General features: G+C 44.9%; 1 protein-coding gene across 6 annotated transcripts in view; it reads right to left on the minus strand.

Moving 5' to 3' along the window:
• Positions 1-4,774: 4,774 nt before the first annotated feature.
• SGO1 (shugoshin 1) overlaps positions 4,775-19,773 on the minus strand; it is a 53,286-nt gene continuing 38,287 nt past the window's right edge. For 3 of the 6 annotated variants that reach the window (XM_073568176.1, XM_073568194.1, XM_073568184.1), the window contains exons 6-10: positions 17,587-17,717; positions 15,768-16,622; positions 15,153-15,365; positions 11,657-11,852; positions 4,776-5,494 (exon numbers count right to left, since the gene is read on the minus strand). In XM_073568176.1, the coding sequence (XP_073424277.1) occupies positions 5,356-5,494; positions 11,657-11,852; positions 15,153-15,365; positions 15,768-16,622; positions 17,587-17,717 (1,534 nt within the window). In that variant the 3' untranslated portion in view covers positions 4,776-5,355. Of the gene's footprint in view, positions 5,495-11,656; positions 11,853-15,152; positions 15,366-15,767; positions 16,623-17,586; positions 17,718-19,773 lie in introns of all 6 variants that reach the window. The other 3 variants (XM_073568166.1, XM_073568212.1, XM_073568205.1) reach the window with 2 other exon arrangements.

Below are 19,773 nucleotides of genomic sequence, written 5' to 3' on the forward strand. Positions count from 1 at the left end.
CTGCTCCTCGTGCTGGTCGCTGTCCTCCATGTTTACAGGACACTTCCAGCAAGGAGCAGCTCTCGCGTTCTTCTTTTGAATCTCCCGGCCCTGATGTCACCTATATGAGATACCTTTTAATGGCTAACTGAAAAGATGGCAACACATTGCAAGCTTGTAGTCTCGAAAGCTTGCAATGAGTTACCATCTTTTCATTTTTTTTTAAACATCCAAAAAATTTCTGTGAAGCACCTGAAGTGTTAATAAACTTCTTAAATGTGGTGTTGAGCACCTTGAGGGGTACAGTTTTTAGAATGGTGTCACTTTTAGGTATTTTCTATAATACAGACCCCTCAAAGTGACTTCAAATGTGATGTGGTCCCCCCAAAAATATTTTTGTAAAAATGAGAAATCCCTGGTTAACTTTTAACCCTTATAACTTCCTAACAAAAACAAAATTTTGTCTCCAAAATTGTGCTGATGTAAAGTAAACATTTGGAAAATGTTACTTATTAAGTATTTTGTGTGCCAGATCTTTGTGATTTAAGGGCATGAAATGCAAAGTAGAAAAATTGCAAAATTTTCTAAATTTTCACCAAATTTCCATTTTTTTCAGAAATGAACGCAAGTTATATCAAAGAAATTTTACCACTAACATGAAGTACAATATGTCACGAGAAAACAACGTCAGAATCGCCAGGATCTATAGAAGCGTTCTAGAGTTATTACCTCATAAAGGGACAGTGGCAGAATTGCAAAAATTGGCCCGGTCAATAACGTGCAAACCACCCTTGGGAGTAAAGGGGTTAAAGATGCATTTATTACGTAAAAACAACAAAAATACACAATTGTCAGTGTCGCATCCAGGGCTATAACTTTGCCATACCATTTAACCTGTGCTATTACAATTTAGTTTTTGCAAATAAAAATAGTTTTAGTGTGCAGCCCCCCCCTTCCCCAAAAAAAAAAGGTACTTACATAAAACTGGTATTAACTCACTATTAAAACCTTGAATGGGTGAATGCTGAGCTCTGGAGGAGCCATCCACCTATACAGTGCCTTGCGAAAGTATTCGCTCCCTGGAATTTTTCAACCTTTTCCCCACATATCATGCTTCAAACAAAGATACCAAATGTAAATTTTTGGTGAAGAATCAACAAGTGGGACACAGTTGTGAAGTTGAACGAAATTTATTGGTTACTTTAAATTTTTATGAAAATTCTAAAACTTAAAAGTGGGTTTGCAATATTATTCGGCCCCTTTAAATTAATACTTTGTTGAGCCACCTTTTGCTGCGATTACAGCTGCAAGTCGCTTGGGGTATGTCTCTATCAGTTTTGTACATCGAGAAACTGAAATTCTTGCCCATTCTTCCTTGGCAAACAGCTCGAGCTCAGTGAGGTTTAATGGAGATAGTTTGTCAACAGCAGTTTTCAGCTCTTTCCACAGATTCTCGATTGGATTCAGGTCTGGACTTTGACTTGGCCATTCTAACTACTGGATATGTTTGTGAACCATTCCATTATAGATTTTGCTTTATGTTTGGGATCATTGTCTTGTTGGAAGACAAATCTCCTTCCCAGTCTCAGGTCTTTTGCAGACTCCAACAGGTTTTCTTCAAAAATGGTCCTGTATTTGGCTCCATCCATCTTTCCATCAATTTTAACCATCTTCCCTGTCCCTGCTGAAGAGAAGCAGGCCCAAACCATGATGCTGCCACCCCCATGTTTGACAGTGGGGATGGTGTGTTCAGGGTGATGAGCTGTGTTGCCTTTACGCCAAACATATTGTTTGGCATTGTTGCCAAAAAGTTTGATTTTGGTTTCATCTGACCAGAGCACCTTCTTCCACATGTTTGGTGTGTCTCCCAGCTGGCTTGTTGCAAACTTTAAATGACACTTTTTATGGATATCTTTGAGAAAAGGTTTGCTTCTTGCCACGCTTCCATACAGACCAGATTTGTGCAGTGTACAACCGATTGTTGTCCTATGGACAGACTGTCTTACCTCAGCTGTAGATCTCAGCAGCTCATCCAGAGTGATCATGGGCCTCTTGCTGCATCTCTGATAAGTCTTCTCCTTGTTTGAGATGAAAGTTTAGAGGGACGGCCGGATCTTGGTAGATTTGCAGTGGTATGATCATCCTTCCATTTCAATATGATCGCTTGCACAGTGCTTCTTGGGATATTTAAAGTTTTGGAAATCAGTTTGTATCCAAATCAGGCTTTAAACTTCTCCACAACAGTATCACGGACCTGCCTGTTGTGTTCCTTGGTCTTCATGATGCTCGCTGTGCTTCAAACAGAACCCTGAGACTATCACAGAGCAGGTGCATTTATACAGAGACTTGATTACACACAAGTGGATTATATTTATCATCATTAGTCATTTAGGACAACATCGGATCATACAGAGATCCACAATGAACTTCTGGAGTGAGTTTGCTGCACTGAAATTAAAAGGGGCCGAATAATATTGCACGCCCCACTTTTCAGTTTTTGAATTTCTACAAAAATTTAAAATAACCATTAAATTTCGTTCAACTTCACAATTGTCTCCCACTTGTTGATTTCTTCACCAAAAATTTACATTTGGTATCTTTATGTTTGAAGTATGCTATGTGGGAAAAGGTTGAAAAGTTCCAGGGGGCCGAATACTTTCGCAAGGCACTGTATGTACTACACTCATAGCCAAAGGAAAAAAAAAACAATAGGGCCAAAACACCTTTCCTATACACATAGCACCACTACATACCAAAATTTTCCAAACATTAAATTAACAGAAAAACACTGAAACATTCAGATTTCAAAACAAATCATTTATTCACACATTAGCAATAAAAGTGGCCCCAAACTACACAAGCAATGCTTTATTACTATTAGCAATCCTCAATGAATAAAATTCTTCAGTGGCTGATGTATAAGCTGCCGTTTTTATACTACCAGGCAAATACACAGTGTAAAGAGACAAAAGATGAACGTCAACACCTTCCTATATTGACCTACACAACTGAAGCAAGTTTCTCCAAAGCCGCTGATTCTTACTGTGCTAAAAAAAAAACCAAAAAAAAACTGCGATTTTTGCATTTGCCATTTCTTTCGTATACCCGACAGTGTTTCATAAAGATTCAGACTGTTAAATTATTAATCAGTATAAAAGACATTTTATGAGTCAATCTAGAAAAAAAGCTCAAATCTAACATTATGCTAGATACAAGGGCAACATCTATAGAACCTTTTAGGAATGGAAAGTGGCAAAATGTACATAATGGCAACTTCTCTTATATTTCATATTGTTATATTGTATAGAATGGGGTCAATAAGGTAGACATGGATTAAGAGCTGAATAGATCACATAGCGCCTTCCGCTTCTGTTGGCTTTTCCTGGCTTTACTTGATGGAGCTGAAGACTGACTATAGGCTCACAATTATCTGTGAACAGACAAGCTGGAGGAATGCTTTAAACTGTGGCATCGCATATAATATAAAGGCATCAGACAATACTATGAAATGTGAATGTATCTACATTTAAATATTTACAAATACATAGATGTACATGTTAAATAATACTGCGAGAACAATGCAAAATGTACAAGCAGGTTTGTGCGAGATTAATCTTTAGAACAGCCTTGCAGTGCATCCCGTCGTGACTTTGGAGGTCCTACAAAGAGGCCCCTTTCTGAAGATTTAAAAAGGACTCATCCCTTGCCATAACTAGATGACTTTTTTACTTTGGAGTAAATGCCACTGTTCTCTGGAATCAAAGCTTTTTTTGTGGAGGGGGCAGGGGATTTGAGATATGATCCTCTCTCTGTATATAAATCTAGTCTTTTAGCAGAATAGGCGTGGTCCTTCACTCTACTGTAGATGTCTTCTTGAGGAACAAGCACAGTTGGCTAAAAAGTCTAGATTAAAATATAAGGAAGAGGGCGACCTGTGGCAGCAACAGGCGCAGGAGCAAAAAAATAAACTGTTTCAGAAGAACAGCGTTGTTTACACCAAGTAAAAAATGACATGTTTACGTCAAGTGATGGGTGCGCTAAACCTCACCCCCTTTGGCATCCTGTATACTAATGCAGAACCATTGCTACTACAGCAGCAAATATGACAGCACCAAGACAGTTGTGTCGTTATTAGCGAACAGCATGTAAAAGTTTCTCTAAGGAAGACAGGACGTAGGTTTCGGCTGCATGGTTATTACTTTCTGTACCTCTGCAGCAGACTTTACAGAGGTAATGAATGTATCCTTCAGCAGGTTATCTATGGCAGTAGAGGTTCCAGGATATTTAAAGGGAATCTGTCACCTCATTTTTCCCCTATGAGATGCGGCCACCGCCATCAGGGGCTTATCTACAGCATTCTGTAATGCTGTAGATAAGCCCTCGGTGTAACCTGAAAGATAATAAAAACGAGTTAGATTATACTCACCCGGGGGTCCGGTCCAGTCAGATGGGTGCCGTGGTCCGGACCGGCTCATCCCATCTTCTAGCGATGACGTGCTCCTCCTTACTTCTGCCGCGGCTCCTGCGCAGGCGTACTTTATCTGCCCTGTTGAGGGCAGAGTAAAGTACTGCAGTGTGCAGGTGCCGGACCTATCTGACCTTTCCCGACACCTGCACACTGCAGTACTCTGCTCTGCCCTCAACAGGGCAGATAAAGTACGCCTGTGCAGGAACCACAGCAGAAGTAAGGAGGACGTCATCACTAGAGGAGGTGCCAGACCGTGACACCCATCAGACCGGACCCCTGGGTGAGTATAATCTAACTCGTCTTTCTTATCTTTCAGGTTACAGTGGGGGCTTACCTACAGCATTACAGAATGCTGTAGATAAGCCCCTGATGGCGGTGGCCGCATCTCATATCAGAAAAACGAGGTGACAGATTCCCTTTAAATTTGTGTGAAGGTTCATGCTCATTCAGGGATCAGTATTACAACCAGGTTTAATGCTGGTACATATTTGTATACTCAATTATTCCAACAATAACCTGGATCTCTAGCACCGGTACCTTACACATTGGGAGGCAAGAGGCACTGATCACGCTTGAATTCTGACAGGCATATTTTGATGCAACATCACCTTCACCTGGCCATGAGCAGCACTGGAGAACCCCCCTGTAAAAACACATTCCCATGTATTGTGAAATCTGCAATACGATTTCAATTGAGTGCTAATTAAAAATCCATCTTCTGCTGTTTCCTTGTAATTCAGACACAGCAGAAAGTCAAATATGTGCAGACTTCCAAATATCGCAGTGGTGATTTGTAATCCTAGTTCATATGAACTTCAACCCACAGTAAAGGCATCTTACTCTCGCCGCACAAACCCCATTGGCATTTACAGTATATACAGTGAGAATAGTTACTAGATTTTAGTCCATCAACGACAGCCAACAAAAGCTTCGTTGTATCTTGCCAGCGATTTCCTGCTCATTGAATTGCGCTTTGAATCACTGTTCTTGAATATGGGAGAACTTAAAAACTCAGTATCTGTAAAGGGATCGCCTCTTCTAAGCTTCCTAGAAAATAAAGGACATTGTGAAAATGGCTATCCAGGAGGCTGAACAGACTTATCTGCATATGATAAACTTTGAGAGAATAATCCTGAAATATTGCATTATGATCGAGTAAAAACAGGATTTTTTGGGTTGCTTACCGTAAAATCTGTTTCTCGGAGCCTTCATTGGGGGACACAGAGACCATGGGGGGTGTATGCTGCTGCCACTAGGAGGCTGACACTATGCACAAAAAAGGTTAGCTCCTCCTCCACCGTATACACCCCACCGACCGGCAGGAAATTCCTCAGTTAGTGAGAAAGCAGTAGGAGAAGTAACGGAATAGATTGAAAACAGAACGAACAACTCAACTGTAACCAATCGACAAACATAAGAACAGGAGTTGTAGAACATGGGAGGGTGCTGTGTCCCCCAATGAAGGCTCCGAGAAACAGATTTTACGGTAAGCAACCCAAAAAATCCTGTTTTCTCGTTCACCTTATTGGGGGACACAGAGACCATGGGACGTCCCAAAGCAGTCCCTGGGGTGGGAAACAAACTTCCATCAGGCCAGTGGACTCACCACCGCAGCCTGCAGAATCCTTCTACCTAGGCTGGCGTCCGCCGAAACGTAGGTGTGGACCCTGTAGAATTTCACAAAAGTGTGAACCGAAGACCACGTTGCAGCTTTGCAAAGCTGCAGCGCGGAAGCTCTGTGGCGCACCGCCCAGGAGGCACCCACCGCCCGGGTAGAGTGCGCTCTGATCCCTGAAGGAGCTGCACGATGCTTGACCCGGTATGCCTCCAAAATTGCCGATCTGATCCAGCGAGCAATAGTGGCCTTTGAGGCTGGGTGACCTTTCCTTGCACCGTCTGGAATGATAAACAGAGAGTCTGACTTCCGCAAGGAAGATGTCCTGGCTAGATAGACTCTCAATGCCCTGACCAGATCCAGCTTGTTCAAGGATCGCTCCCGAGGATGAGCTGGGCTCGGGCAGAAGGATGGCAGAACAATGTCCTCATTGAGGTGAAACGAAGATACCACCTTCGGAAGGAAAGAGGGCGGAGGCCGCAGAACTACCTTGTCCTGATGAAGTACCAAAAAGGGAGAGCGGCAAGAAAGGGCCGCTAATTCCGACACACGTCGGATGGAAGTAATGGCCACCAGAAAGGCCACCTTCCAAGAAAGGAGGGCAAGGGAAACATCCCTGAGAGGTTCAAAAGGAGGACCTTGCAGAACCCCAAGAACGAAATTAAGATCCCAAGGATCCACGGGCGCTCGGTACGGAGGAACTGTGTGAGCCACACCCTGAAGAAAGGTTTTGACTTTGGGCCGGGAGGCCAGCGTCTTCTGAAATAAAATGGACAGTGCCGAAATTTGACCCTTCAAGGAACTGAGAGCAAGCCCCGCATCCAGCCCTGTCTGAAGAAACGCCAGAACAGAAGGAAGCGAAAAAACCATGGCCGCGATGTCATTGGCCTCACACCAGGAGAAATAGGCTTTCCAAGTACGGTAATAGATCTTGGAAGAGGAAGGCTTTCTGGCGCGGATCATGGTATGAATCACTCGATCAGAGAATCCTGCCCGTTTCAAAACCTCGGTCTCAACAGCCACGCCGTTAAATTGAGCGACCGAGAATTGGGGTGGCAAATCGGGCCTTGCGACAGCAGATCTGCCCTGTCGGGAAGCTTCCAGGGGGCGTCCGCGAGAAGGTTGACAATGTCCGCGAACCAAGACCTTCTGGGCCAATTCGGGGCGATGAGGACGACTGGAATCCCTTCTGCCTTGATTTGAGGTCTACGTCCGGGGTTCCCCACCGACGGCAGAGCAGATGAAACACCTCCGGATGTAGGGACCATTCCCTTGCCGCGAGACCCTCGCGGCTTAGAAAATCGGCGGCCCAGTTGTCCACACCGGGAATGTGAACCGCGGAAATTGTTGGAACAAAGGTCTCTGCCCATTGAAGAATTCTGGACACTTCCGCCAGGGCTGAGACACTCCGTGTCCCCCCTTGTCGGTTGATATACGCCACCGCTGTGGCATTGTCTGTTTGAATCCTGACAGGCAGGCCCTTGAGGTGCCGTTCCCAGTGGACGAGAGCCAGAAGGATCGCTCGTATCTCTAGGACATTGATCTGCAGAGCTGATTCCTGAGTCGACCATCGACCCTGAACAGTGTGACTGCGGAACACTGCACCCCAGCCGATGAGGCTGGCGTCCGTTGTGACAATCTGGGAAGAAAGGACCGCCCTGAGAGAATGAGGGGAGACGTCAACCACCAGTTGAGAGACCGCTTGATCCGGCATGAAAGACGAACCGGACGATCCAGAGACAGAGCCGACCTGTTCCACCTGGACAAAATGGCCTGCTGGAGGGGCCTGGCGTGAAACTGGGCAAAGGGAACTGCCTCTATTGCTGCCACCATCTTCCCCAGAATCCTCATGGCTGTCCTGAGAGATGAAAACCGTGCGATCTGTAGTGATCGGCCGCCCTGCTGCAGGGAAAGAATCTTGTCTTGTGGGAGAAATACCCTTGACCGACGAGTGTCGAAAAGAAGGCCCAGAAACACAAGGCGTTGAGTAGGGATCAGACAGGACTTTTTCCGGTTGACGATCCACCCAAAACTGGACAGGGTGTCTAGAACGATCGCCACACTTAGGCGGGCCTGATGAAAGGAGGGAGCCTTGATCAGAATATCGTCGAGATACGGAAAAAGAACAAGACCTCTGATCCTCAACAAGGCCATCAACGCCGCCATAATCTTCGTGAAGACCCTGGGAGCGGTGGCGAGCCCGAAAGGGAGCGCGACGAACTGATAATGTTCGTGGTGAATCGCAAACCACAGGAACTTCGGATGTCCGGGAAATATGGGCACGTGTAGATAGGCATCTTGGATGTCTATGGTACACATGAATTCCTGCTCCTCCATGGAGGCAATCACCGAGCGAACCGACTCCATCCGGAAGTGGCGGAGGCGAACTCTCTTGTTGAGTAACTTGAGATCCAAGATGGGTCGAACCGCCCCGTCCTTTTTCGGCACCACAAACAGGTTTGAATAAAACCCTGTGAATCGTTCCGATTCGGGAACGGGCACAATCACCCCGGAGCTGAGGAGAGAGGCGATGGCCGAACCGAACCCCGGGATCAAGGCAGGATCCCGTGGCGGACGGGATTGGAAGAAGCGATCCCGTGGAAGAGAAACGAACTCTATTTTGTATCCTGTCGATACAACCTCTCTGACCCAAGCGTCCTCTACTGAGGCGAACCAGACGTCGCTGAAGAAAAGAAGTCGACCTCCCAATTGGAAGGGACCCACGGAAGACCGATGATAGTCATGCGAACGTAGACCGTCCAGATCTAGATCTGGGTGGTCTTCCCTGGGAAGAGTGGGACCGCCAGGATGGAGTGGGCCTGAAGGAGACCTTCTTTCTTTCCTGACGTGCTTGTGGCCTTTGCTGGTTGGAAGGGTTTTCCGCCGCATTGAAACGGCGGAAAGACCGAAAGGGACGGAACTGACGCCTTGGAGGAGGTCTGCGAGGCTTGGATTGGGGGAGAAGAGAACTCGTACCTCCGGTAGCGTCCTTAATAATCTGGTCCAATTGGGACCCAAAGAGACGCACTCCTTGAAAAGGCATATTAGTCAGAGACTTTTTAGAGGACAAGTCCGCCTGCCAGGCCTTGAGCCAAATTGTACGTCGGATTGCCACGATGTTGCTTGACGCCTGAACCGCGCAAGATGCGGCATCCAAGGAAGCAGATAATCCCCCGCATGGGAAATCTGATTGGCGAGATCGGCCAAATGCTCCGGTTGTGCCTTATCCAGAATGCCCTGCCGAAGGTCCTCTGCCCAAGCGGATATAGCCTTTGCTGCCCAAGATGAAGCAAAGACTGGACATACCGCCGCAGATGCCGCCTCGAAGGCAGACTTTGCTAGGGATTCTATGATTCTGTCATTAGAATCTTTTAGAGACGCTACACCCGACAGCGGAAGAACAGTATTATTAGAGAGTCTGGATACGGGAGGGTCCACTGAAGGAGAAGCGGCCCAGTTGACCGTGAGCTCTTTAGCGAACGGATACAGCACGCCGAGACGCTTTCCTCTTTGAAAGCGTCTAGTCGGATCTTCCCTTTCCTTGGTAAAAATCTTCCCAAACTCGGAATGAAAGGGAAACACCCTGGAAGGTGTTTCCGCCCGTCTGAACGAAACCTCCTAATCTGAGGATTTCGCAGGGGCGTCAGTGATGTCGAAGGTATGGTGAATCGCGGCAATGAGGTTCTGCACCGTAACCTTCATGTTCGCATCCTGATCCGAATCCAGCTCTAAGACCCCTTCAGATTCCGAAAGCGCTTCACCCGACTCGGGAGAGGAGGCCCGAGAGGGAGACTGCTGGGGAGTATGGGGTGAGGTAGGGCGAGGAGAGGACTCCGCCTGGAGATCCTGCCTGGGTCTCTTGCGACTGACACTGGCTGGCTCAGATGGGACGTCCTGGGACGTGCTAGGTCCCGCAGAAGCTCCCAAGGGCAACTTATCCAGAACGGCTACTAGGGACTGAGACACCTTGGTAAGGTCTGCCACCGACTGTGATAGGGAGGAGGCCCAACCCGGCAAGGGGGGCTCACTCACCCCTGGGGCTATGGATGGCTCCTGAGCGGCGTCGGGCTGGATTGGATTGCTACAGTCCAGGCAGAGGGGAGAGGACTGACCTGAGGGAAGTTTGCGGTTGCACGAAGAACATGCGAAGAACTTGACTAGGGTGCAGGGGAGGGCCGAAGAGCGGGTACGATCAGCCTTAGGGATAGACATTGTGAAAAACCTGGAGGTAGTGCCGGAAGGTTGGGGGACAGAGGGCGGAGAAGGGTCAGTCTGCCGTGCAGAGCTACTCATGGTCCGGTGTCCCCAAAAGCGATGCTGCTCGACCTGTCCGGGGATGCAGATCAGGGAGAAGTCCGGCTGGCCGCCCCAAAGAGGCAAAAAGCTGCTTGCAGAAACTGCTCAGGGGCTGGGGAGCCTCTCCAGCTGCGTCCGGCTGGCAGGCTGTGAAGATGGCGCCTGCCTGTAGAAAAGCGCGGGTCCCGGGGAAGGGCGGAGCTCCTCGCAGGGTTAATAATTGCTGCCCTCTAGCCATAATATGCTGGGCAGGAGAGGGAAAGGCGGGGGGAGGGCCTGGGGAGAGCGGGAGTGAAGCCCGCTTAGTAGAAAGGGGCGGGGGGCGTGGCCGCGACGCTGCGGTAGGCCCGAACACAAGCCGGGGCCTAAATTAGTTGCGGCGGCCGCCTGTCAGCCGGGGGTCGGCGCGGAAGACGCGTCGCAACACCGGGCCGCGTACCTGCCCACAACTGCCCGACTCCAGCGCTACCCCTGCCGAGATGAAAAAAAGGGGGGGGGAAGCGCAGAACGAGGCCCGTGAAGACCCGGGGCCTGCATGGATGCGGTGACCGTGGGGGGATGCGGTGACCGTGGGGGGATGCGGGGCGTGCAGGGACCCTAACGTGGTCCCCCTGGCGACCGCTCCAAGAGAAAACGCCGGGGGAAGACTGACATACTCACCCAGGCAGGGGGCCTTACAATAAAGGTACCTGAAAATCCCACGCTGTCTGTCTCTATGAAATCCGCGCCTCATCCAACCTTCAGGCTCTGGTAGGCGAGAGGGTGGGAGGCGGGGGGCAAGGACCGTCCGTGCGGCTGGCACCTACTTGTGCGAGGCTCCTGGTCCTGCTGCGGAGACCTATGAGGATACGGGGTGGCAGTACACGCCGTACTCATAGTCTCTTTGTGGGAGTACGGATGTGACTGTTCACTCCGTATCCCTCCGGAACCTGCAAAGAAACGACGCACACTGAGGTAGATATGGGTCTAATAAAAGACCCGTGTCCACCTCCTACTGACACTAAGCTAAACTGAGGAATTTCCTGCCGGTCGGTGGGGTGTATACGGTGGAGGAGGAGCTAACCTTTTTTGTGCATAGTGTCAGCCTCCTAGTGGCAGCAGCATACACCCCCCATGGTCTCTGTGTCCCCCAATAAGGCGAACGAGAAATCAGGAATCCACTATTGACAGGTCATATTGAAGTGTATATGTGACATCTTTATTACAAAATTATTATTATTTTAACATAACATGTTCTAAGAAGATGTTTCTAGAATCATTGCAGGTATCCACATGAGAAAAGCAACCTTTGAACTCACTTGTTGAGACTTGGCTCGGCATAACTGACTGTAAATGTACATCTCCTCCTTCTCCTCATGCTACCGGCAGATATTTTCCTGTCATCAGTAAACGGGAAGGAGTATTTCTTAAAGTCGGCACTCACAGAGCTTGTAGACAAATTTGTCACATCTGCCAGGCTAAATCGAGGAGCTGCAGAAGTTCCTTCTAGTTCACCTGAAATGAGATGGGTAGAATGGCCTGAGTCACATAACTCAAATTAACTGTCTTAGGAGTCCATCACTAGCTAATACAACACTCTATTTGAGAACCATAAGCCATGTGGGAAACATTCACAGACTAGGAAGCTATCCCCCTGCATTTCTGTGGTTGGAAAAGTGAAGACTAGTGATGTGCGAACATGCTCGGATATGGCATTATCTAACTATGCTCCAGTCCCCATGCCTGCCTTGTTGGGGCTGTTGAACTGTGAGACGTGTAGTCGCGGGGACGGGAACATATTTTTTTGAGCATGCCGAAGTCACTCGGTTAGCACCCGAGCATACTCAGACTTACACCTCATTACTAGTGAAGACTTTCTGACCATGCTATCTGACATCTACAAAATGAGGCACCTCAATTTTCTCTGGTGCAGTTTGCTTAAAAAGTTTACATATTCTTTAAAATTAAACTATATGATATGGACTCAAATTTATTAGTTATGTATTTTAGACTTTTTTTTTTTTTTTTTTACTTTTCTTACAGAGCGGTGTACTCATCTTCACCAGTCAACAGTCTACCGCTCCATTTCGATGTGTCATTTCAGTGCCTCACTCTTGGCAATGATGGGAACCCTGCAGCAGGACAATCAGCAAGTTATCACCAATCCTTTAGAGAAGTTATTAGATATGGGCGAACCCAAACAGTAAAGTTCGGCATCCGCACCAAACAACTACTGTTCGGGCAAGGACACCAAACACGGACCTGACCGAACACTGGGTGTTTGTCGCGCTTCCATATGCATGACAGCGCGGCAAACACTGCTTCTGATCGGCAGTGAAATCATCCCCGCCGGTCAGAGAGCCGCGGTTCCCGCGCTGTCAAAAGACAGCGTGAGCGCTCAGCTGTGATCGGAGGTATAAAGCTTACCTCCGGTCACTGGTGTCAGCGGATAAGACTACAACTCCCATCATCTGCAACCTGCTGCCACTAATAACAGCGAGAGGAGAGCAGGAGAGGCTGATGGGAGAATTCATTAGCCCCTGTGCTGTACATAATTTAAAAAAAAAAAAAAAAGCAAGGTTAGCAAAGAAAAAATGGGTTCCCACACTTTTTTTTTTAAATTTATTTACAGCGCAGGAATGGGCTAATGAATAAACTTATCAGCTGCTCCTGCTCTCACTGTTATTAGCGGCAGCAGGTGTCGGATGATGGGTGCTGTTGTCACATCCGATGACACCAGTGACCGGAGGTAAGCTTTATATCTCCGATCACAGCTGAGCATTCACGCTCTCTTTAGAACTGCAGCTCTCTGACCGGCGGGGATGATTTCACCACCGATCAGAAGCGGTGTTTGCTGCGCTGTCATGCACATGACAGCGTGGCAAACACTGGATGTTGGCCCATCTCTATAAGTTATAGCTTTTAATGAAGTTCATAACTTTTAAACATTTTTAGTCTTTCATGGCTATTATGTGAAACCTTTCCATTGCAAAAGGTTTTTTTTTTTTTTTCAATCTTTTTTTTTATGCAAAAGAAGATTTTTTTATTTTATTCCTTGGGTGTGTCGCTCTCTCTACATTTGTTAAGTGAACGATCTGAGGGAGCACTGGCTCCCATACACACTAAGCCTAGAAATACTATATGGACTGAGTGCAGTGAGCCTTTATATCAAATTCTCCAAGAAAAATACACTGTTTGAATCAGGTTTTTGTGTTAAATTAATTTTTAAAAAAACATTTAAAAGAATGAAGCAATGGTTGTGCCTGTACTCCTCAGCTATGATATATGGAGTACAGTGTTGGGTAATTTTCATAATTCCCATACAAAATATAATAAATTGAACTGTGCTCCATTCAGACGTGGATCTGCAGAGCCCAAATTCTCTGTATTGGTGGCGTTGCCAACAGTCGGACTTCCCTAAAGCAATAAATTATCTATCCTGTGAATGGGGATAAATCACATGCTTCTTACAAACCCTTCAATGGCATATACACATGGACCTGCACATAAACCAGAATATATAAGGTATAAATACCCCATTAAGCTTATGCATAACATTTTGTGTTATATAATGGTGAACATACACGCTAACCATGAAGAGATGCTGTGCTACAGCCCTCCTTTTCCATTGCACTCTTATCGAAGTTGTTATCCTTTTAATATATTGCCATCATATTATATAGCACTGTGCACTTACCACTGCTCAGTTTGCCTTTCTACCCAGTTAATTATTCTGTTGTCCAATAGGTCTTTGACATGGTGTGATTAAAAACAGACAAGTTGAATCATTCTAAGCTCTGTAGAAACAGGAAGTCTCTTTTCATACATGAGTCATCCTTAGAGAACTACAAAGTATTTTCCATGGGGTAGAATTGTAGTTCTAATGATGACTCATGCAGGGAAAAGAGACTTTCTACACAGAGCTTAGGAGTCAGTTAGTCCGTTTTAGGCCGGGGTCACACTGCGTTTTAGGCAGTCCATTGACGGACTGTGTTACACCGCGGTATCACGCAGTCAGTTAACGCTGCCATTGAGCCCCACTGTCGGGCGCATCGCAACGCATGCCGAAAAGCGGCACGCGTTCGCGAGGTGCCGTCATTCAGTGACAGAGCCTCAGACGCGGCCTGCTCAGTCACCGCTAGCGCAGATGAATCATCTGTGCTAGCACAGATGATTCATCAGCGCTAGCGGGTATAGCATAACGCGATCGCTATGTGTTGAACGGGCTCCTAAACGTAATGTGAACCCAGCCTTAATTAAGTGATGTCATAGACCTATTGAAAAGCAGAAGAATTAACTGGGTAGAAGGGCAAAAATAGCAACTGTAAGTACACAGTGCTACATAATATGAGAATTTCAACGTATAAAAAGAGAATAAAACTGATGTGAGTGCATTTTTTTTTTTTTTAAAGAAGTTGTCCTCGGACAACCCCTTCTCAATCTCTGTGGTTCCCCTTTTTAAAATAACACCCATACTCACCGTCTTGTCTTCAGGGTCGGCAAGGGATCTCACAGGTTGTGTTACATTATGTCATGTGATGCTTGCAGCCAATGAACGATTGATTCACTCTCGTTCGACAAATCACATACATCTGGAGGAAATGAGAGCTACTGCAATATGACAGCGTCCCGTGATCCCTGGGAAGAACCAGTGTCAACTCTGCAGGTACGACCCTGATACTGGGTTGGTGTTATTTTACCAGGGGGAAACATAGGGATTAAGAAGACGTTGTCTGAGTAGTGGACAAGCCCTTTAACAACAGAACCATACAAATGTATATACTGAAATTATAGAAAACAATTGTAAATGCCTACACATATTCTTGTCTGTAGAATGCACCAGGTTCTCCAGTGCACTCTGGACATCGATGCTTAGCTTGGCGTTTTCTTCTGTCTTTCTCACTCTTGGTAAGGAGACCATCTCTCGTCTTCTTTCTGTGGCGTCATCTGCAGGTTTGGCATCAGTCTCCACCGTACCTTTTGTACTACTTCTAGCTTTTTTCTTTCGTCTTGCGACATCTGCAATCACTTAACATTGACAGTACATGTAATGATCTTATAATAAGCATGTTCTGACCTCAGTGCAATTAAAAATGCAAGTAACTATGAGGGTGTCCAACTACTGCAGTTTTAATCGACTAGTGCAGAAAATTAGGCATAGCAACTTTACATACTAGAAAGGTGAGAGAAAAACAAAACTGGCCTTAAAAATAAATTATAGCTTTAAGTCCTCAACAAGTGTAAAATTCTTAGCAGGATGTACAGAGAAAATGGGGATTCTGTAAAGTAAGTAATCTTACGATGCCAGAAGTCTCTTTTCAAGTGAAATCTACAGTGTTGCATGGAGAACTGGACCCTATGTTCTCCTAACATACCAATACAATTTCTATTTTATGGTACTATAAGAGATTTATAAGAAACTTGACAAACCTGGTTTAACCTGTTCACTGCCTTTATTTTCAGTCTTCTCGGCACATGGTTGCTTAAGTGCTTTGTTTCTTTTGGACCTCGGTCTTAAAGGAAGAGGTGCAGAATTTTGATCCACATTGCGAATTTTTGCCTTGGCTTTAGTAGGTACGTACAAGCTATCATTTAGTTCATCACTGCTACTACTGCTGCTTTTAACGGACTGGTCATATTCTGGCTCTTCATTCTTGGGTTCTTCATTCTCTGGAGGGTGACTGCACAGCTTGAATTGCCTAAATGGACTGACGTGTATGCTTTCCTCACAGGCAAAATCATAAGCGTCGCCGGAATTTAAAGACGAGTTCATTGTGTCTTTGGGGACAATTTGCTTGCTTGCACCCCTGTCTCGACTCTTTGACCTAGCTCTTGGTTTTGACTTCTCCCAAGGTTTTTTCAGTGGAACAGGACCTTGACTGTCTGCTTTGCCTTTGATTACTTTTTCCCTTCCAGTGCGAAACTCCGTTTTCCCTTTAAGAGGCTGAGATTGCTTCGGTTTGGGATCAGGGGTGGAACTTGACAGCTGAGAATAGTTTTTGAAAGGAAGAATTTCATCTTTTGATGGGCTTTGGAAGGGGGACATATCCATGACTTCACCATTACAGCATTCTTTAACGGGAAGGATTACTTCTGCAGAAACATCACACTTGGAATTAAGGTTTTGCTCTTCCTCCATTGACTTGACCTCGGGACATGCCTCTAAGCAAACATTTATGCTAGAGACACGACGTCTTATTGACACGTTTTTTAAAAAACTATTTTCAGTTTCTAAATCTGTTTTTTCAAGATCAGACTTTGGTTGACTTGAGCTAAATTTCAATGCTGGAAAAAAAAAAATATATATATATATATATAAATATTACTGAAATTTCTTTAGTCCATGCAGATCGTCAAACTGAAACAAAAAAAAACACAACAAGACTAAGTACTAAACTACAGTGTCAAAGTATGCAAATATCCACTTACGAGAGCATGTCAACAATTAAAGGGAACTGTTTATGTATAAAAAAAAAAAAAAAAAAGCTATTAACCTGCTGAAATGGGTCAATAGCGTTCTGAAGCTACCTGGCATCAGCACTGAGAGCACCGCTATCAGGAGAAAATGAACTTTATTCACACACTGATAATGCTCCCTTTCATGTAAAATTAGCTCTGGAGACAGATTCTCAGGGAAATCTAATGTCCGGTCCATAGATCTTAACAGCTCATTTACATATTAAAAAACCATGGCTTGCTCAGAAATACCAAAAATATAATTTTATAGAAATTTCTATGATCTGCATGACCATGTAGATGGTTTAGGAGGATTGATCCCACTAACAGATGTAGAAAGTTGAGCTGAGAAAGCTGCCACCGCCCAACCAGGTTCTCAATGTACAAAGTCCATAAACAGTGAGGTGCTTAGTTGCTGGATTTGTCAGCAGTGTTAATCTTAGTGATGAATCCCTCACTGTAAGTAAATAACAGCATGCAATTTGACATATGACACATCCCTGAATTCTGTGTTTCAGCCTGTAATCTCCTGCTGTTTTCGGATTACATAGCAAAAAATCTGCTGACAGATTCCCTTTTAAAGAAGACCGATGAGTTTAGTTGGCACATCACCGCAAATTACATAAATGCGGTCTTATAACCGTGAATCCGCAAGGGGAATCGTGACGATGTGCACATTGCACTGTCACGATTCGGTAGTCTGTAGCCATAGAGTGACTGACAATTCATCATGTAGCAGTTTCTATATTTGGGTGGGAAGTGATTAGAGAAAACACATTAAACAGTTTCAAACCTTTAGATTTCTGGTTTCCCGAAGTCATTTTCTCAGATTCTTCTTGGCGACTTCTTCTGCCAGGCCTTGATGCTCTTTCTAACAACTGGCAAAAATTCCTCTGTGTATCTGAGGCTGGCTCAGTCTGTGGCCTGCGACAGATAAAGCAAAAGAAATACCTGTAACCGGAATGGGGCAATAAGCCAGCAGGAAAAGTGGCACTTTTCCATAACCGCAACCAAATCAGTGCCACCAATTTCTTAAATGTGGCCACTGCTTTAACTTTGTGACCAGAGCAAATTTTTCCAATCTGACGTGTCACTTTATGTGGCAATAACTCAGGAATGTGATTTTGAGACTATTTTCTGAAACTTTGTACTTCATGATGATGAAACTACTTGCTATAAAATTCAAAACTTTAATATAAAAGTACTGTCGGAAAAGAAAAAAATGCGGCAAAACACATACAGCAACTTAAAACATGTAAATAGGAAGGTCCAAAAGATAGGTAGGGGTGTGGATCTTAATTTCCCTAGTTGTACCTTAACCCTTTCCCGCCATTGCCCGTTTAGGTCTTTGTGACCCAGCCAATTTTTACAATTCTGACCAGTCACTTTAGGATGTAATAACTCTGGAACGCTTCAACGGGGCCCACTGATCCAAAGACTGTTTTTACGTGACATATTGTACTTCATGACAGTGGTAAAATTTGTTTTATATAACTTGACCTTATTTCTGAAACGATCGGAAATTCGGCAAAAATTTAGCAGTTAAAAACTTTTAATCTTTATGCCCTTAAATCAGAGTCAGATCACACAAAATAGTTAATAAATAACAACATTTCCCACATGTCTACTTTACATCAGCACAATTTTTGAAACCTTTTTTTGTTAGTAAGTTAGAAGAGTTAAAAGTTGACCACCAATTTCTAATTTTTCCATAAAATTAACAAAACTTTTTTTTTACGGACCATATCACATTTGAAGTAAATTTGAGGGGACTATATGACAAAAAATACCTAAAAAAGACCATTCTAAAAACTGCACCTCTTAAGGTGCTCAAAACCACATTCAGGAAGTTTATTAACCCTTCAGGTGCCTCAATGTGGAAGGAAAAAATGAGGAGAAAGATTCAAGCTCACCCGTTGATGCATCTTGATAACCTCAGGAGGACGGACCAGCTGTGTCAGGGCGTAGAAAATCCAAGAAAAAATGTCCAGCTCGATAAATCAAGTGAAGACCAAGTTTTATTCACCGAAAAACTTCTTACACAGAGGATAAAATCTTCAGCACAGTGAAAGACAAGTGGTGATATCGACAACTTTCTGGAGACTCCCTTAATCATGATGATTGATGATGGACAGTGAGTGAGGACTTACTTCTTTTGTGGACTGAGTTAAAACTTTTATTGGGAACACTTTACATAATGTTTGGGATCACGTTTATCCTGCACTCTATGCTGAGGACTTGCTTTGGGGTCTCCATCTAAATCTTCGAGTGACATGATTCAGATGAAACCTCCCAAGGGATCCATTCATTATGAGGCAGCAGAGTTACACTGGACTTAGTCTGGCCTCTATTCAGTGGTGTATTTTTCAGAGGTGTAAAAAACTGGCGAACCATGCCTTTATCCAGGCCTTAAAAAGACTGATACCGCTGGATCACAGGTAAGAAGAAGTCCACAGTGCCTCCATGTGTCTATTACAGGGAATCTTCAGTAAGGCTTATCATCTGAATCACATATTTCAGAGATTTACATGGAAACCCCGAAGTAAGTGCTCAGCATAGAGCGATCTTTGAGAGGCAGAATGAACAAATCAACAGCAGGTGAAGAATTGTTTTAATTTTTACGCCGTTCCCTGTGTGGTATAGGCGATTAGGCGACTTTATTAATTCGGGTTGTGCGATTACAGCGATGCAAGATGTATATCGGGTTTTTTGTTTGACTGCTGTCACATAATAAAAGAAACTTTGACAAAAACAAGTTTCTGTGTCCCCTTATTTTGAGAGCTATAATGTTTCTATCTTTCATCCGACAGTCATGTGACAGCTTATTTTTTGCAGGACAAATTGACTTTTTATTGCACACATTTTCATGCACATGACATTTTCAGATCACTTTGTATTCCAGTTTGCGGGAGACAGAATGAACAAAAATCAGCATTTTTTTTCTTCTTTTTTTTACCAAAATGGCAGGCGCATGCGCAGT

This window comes from Dendrobates tinctorius, unplaced genomic scaffold, assembly GCF_039654945.1.
Source record: "Dendrobates tinctorius isolate UK_male_01 unplaced genomic scaffold, ASM3965494v1 ptg000005l, whole genome shotgun sequence".
In the NCBI taxonomy this organism is placed as follows: Eukaryota; Metazoa; Chordata; class Amphibia; order Anura; family Dendrobatidae; genus Dendrobates; species Dendrobates tinctorius.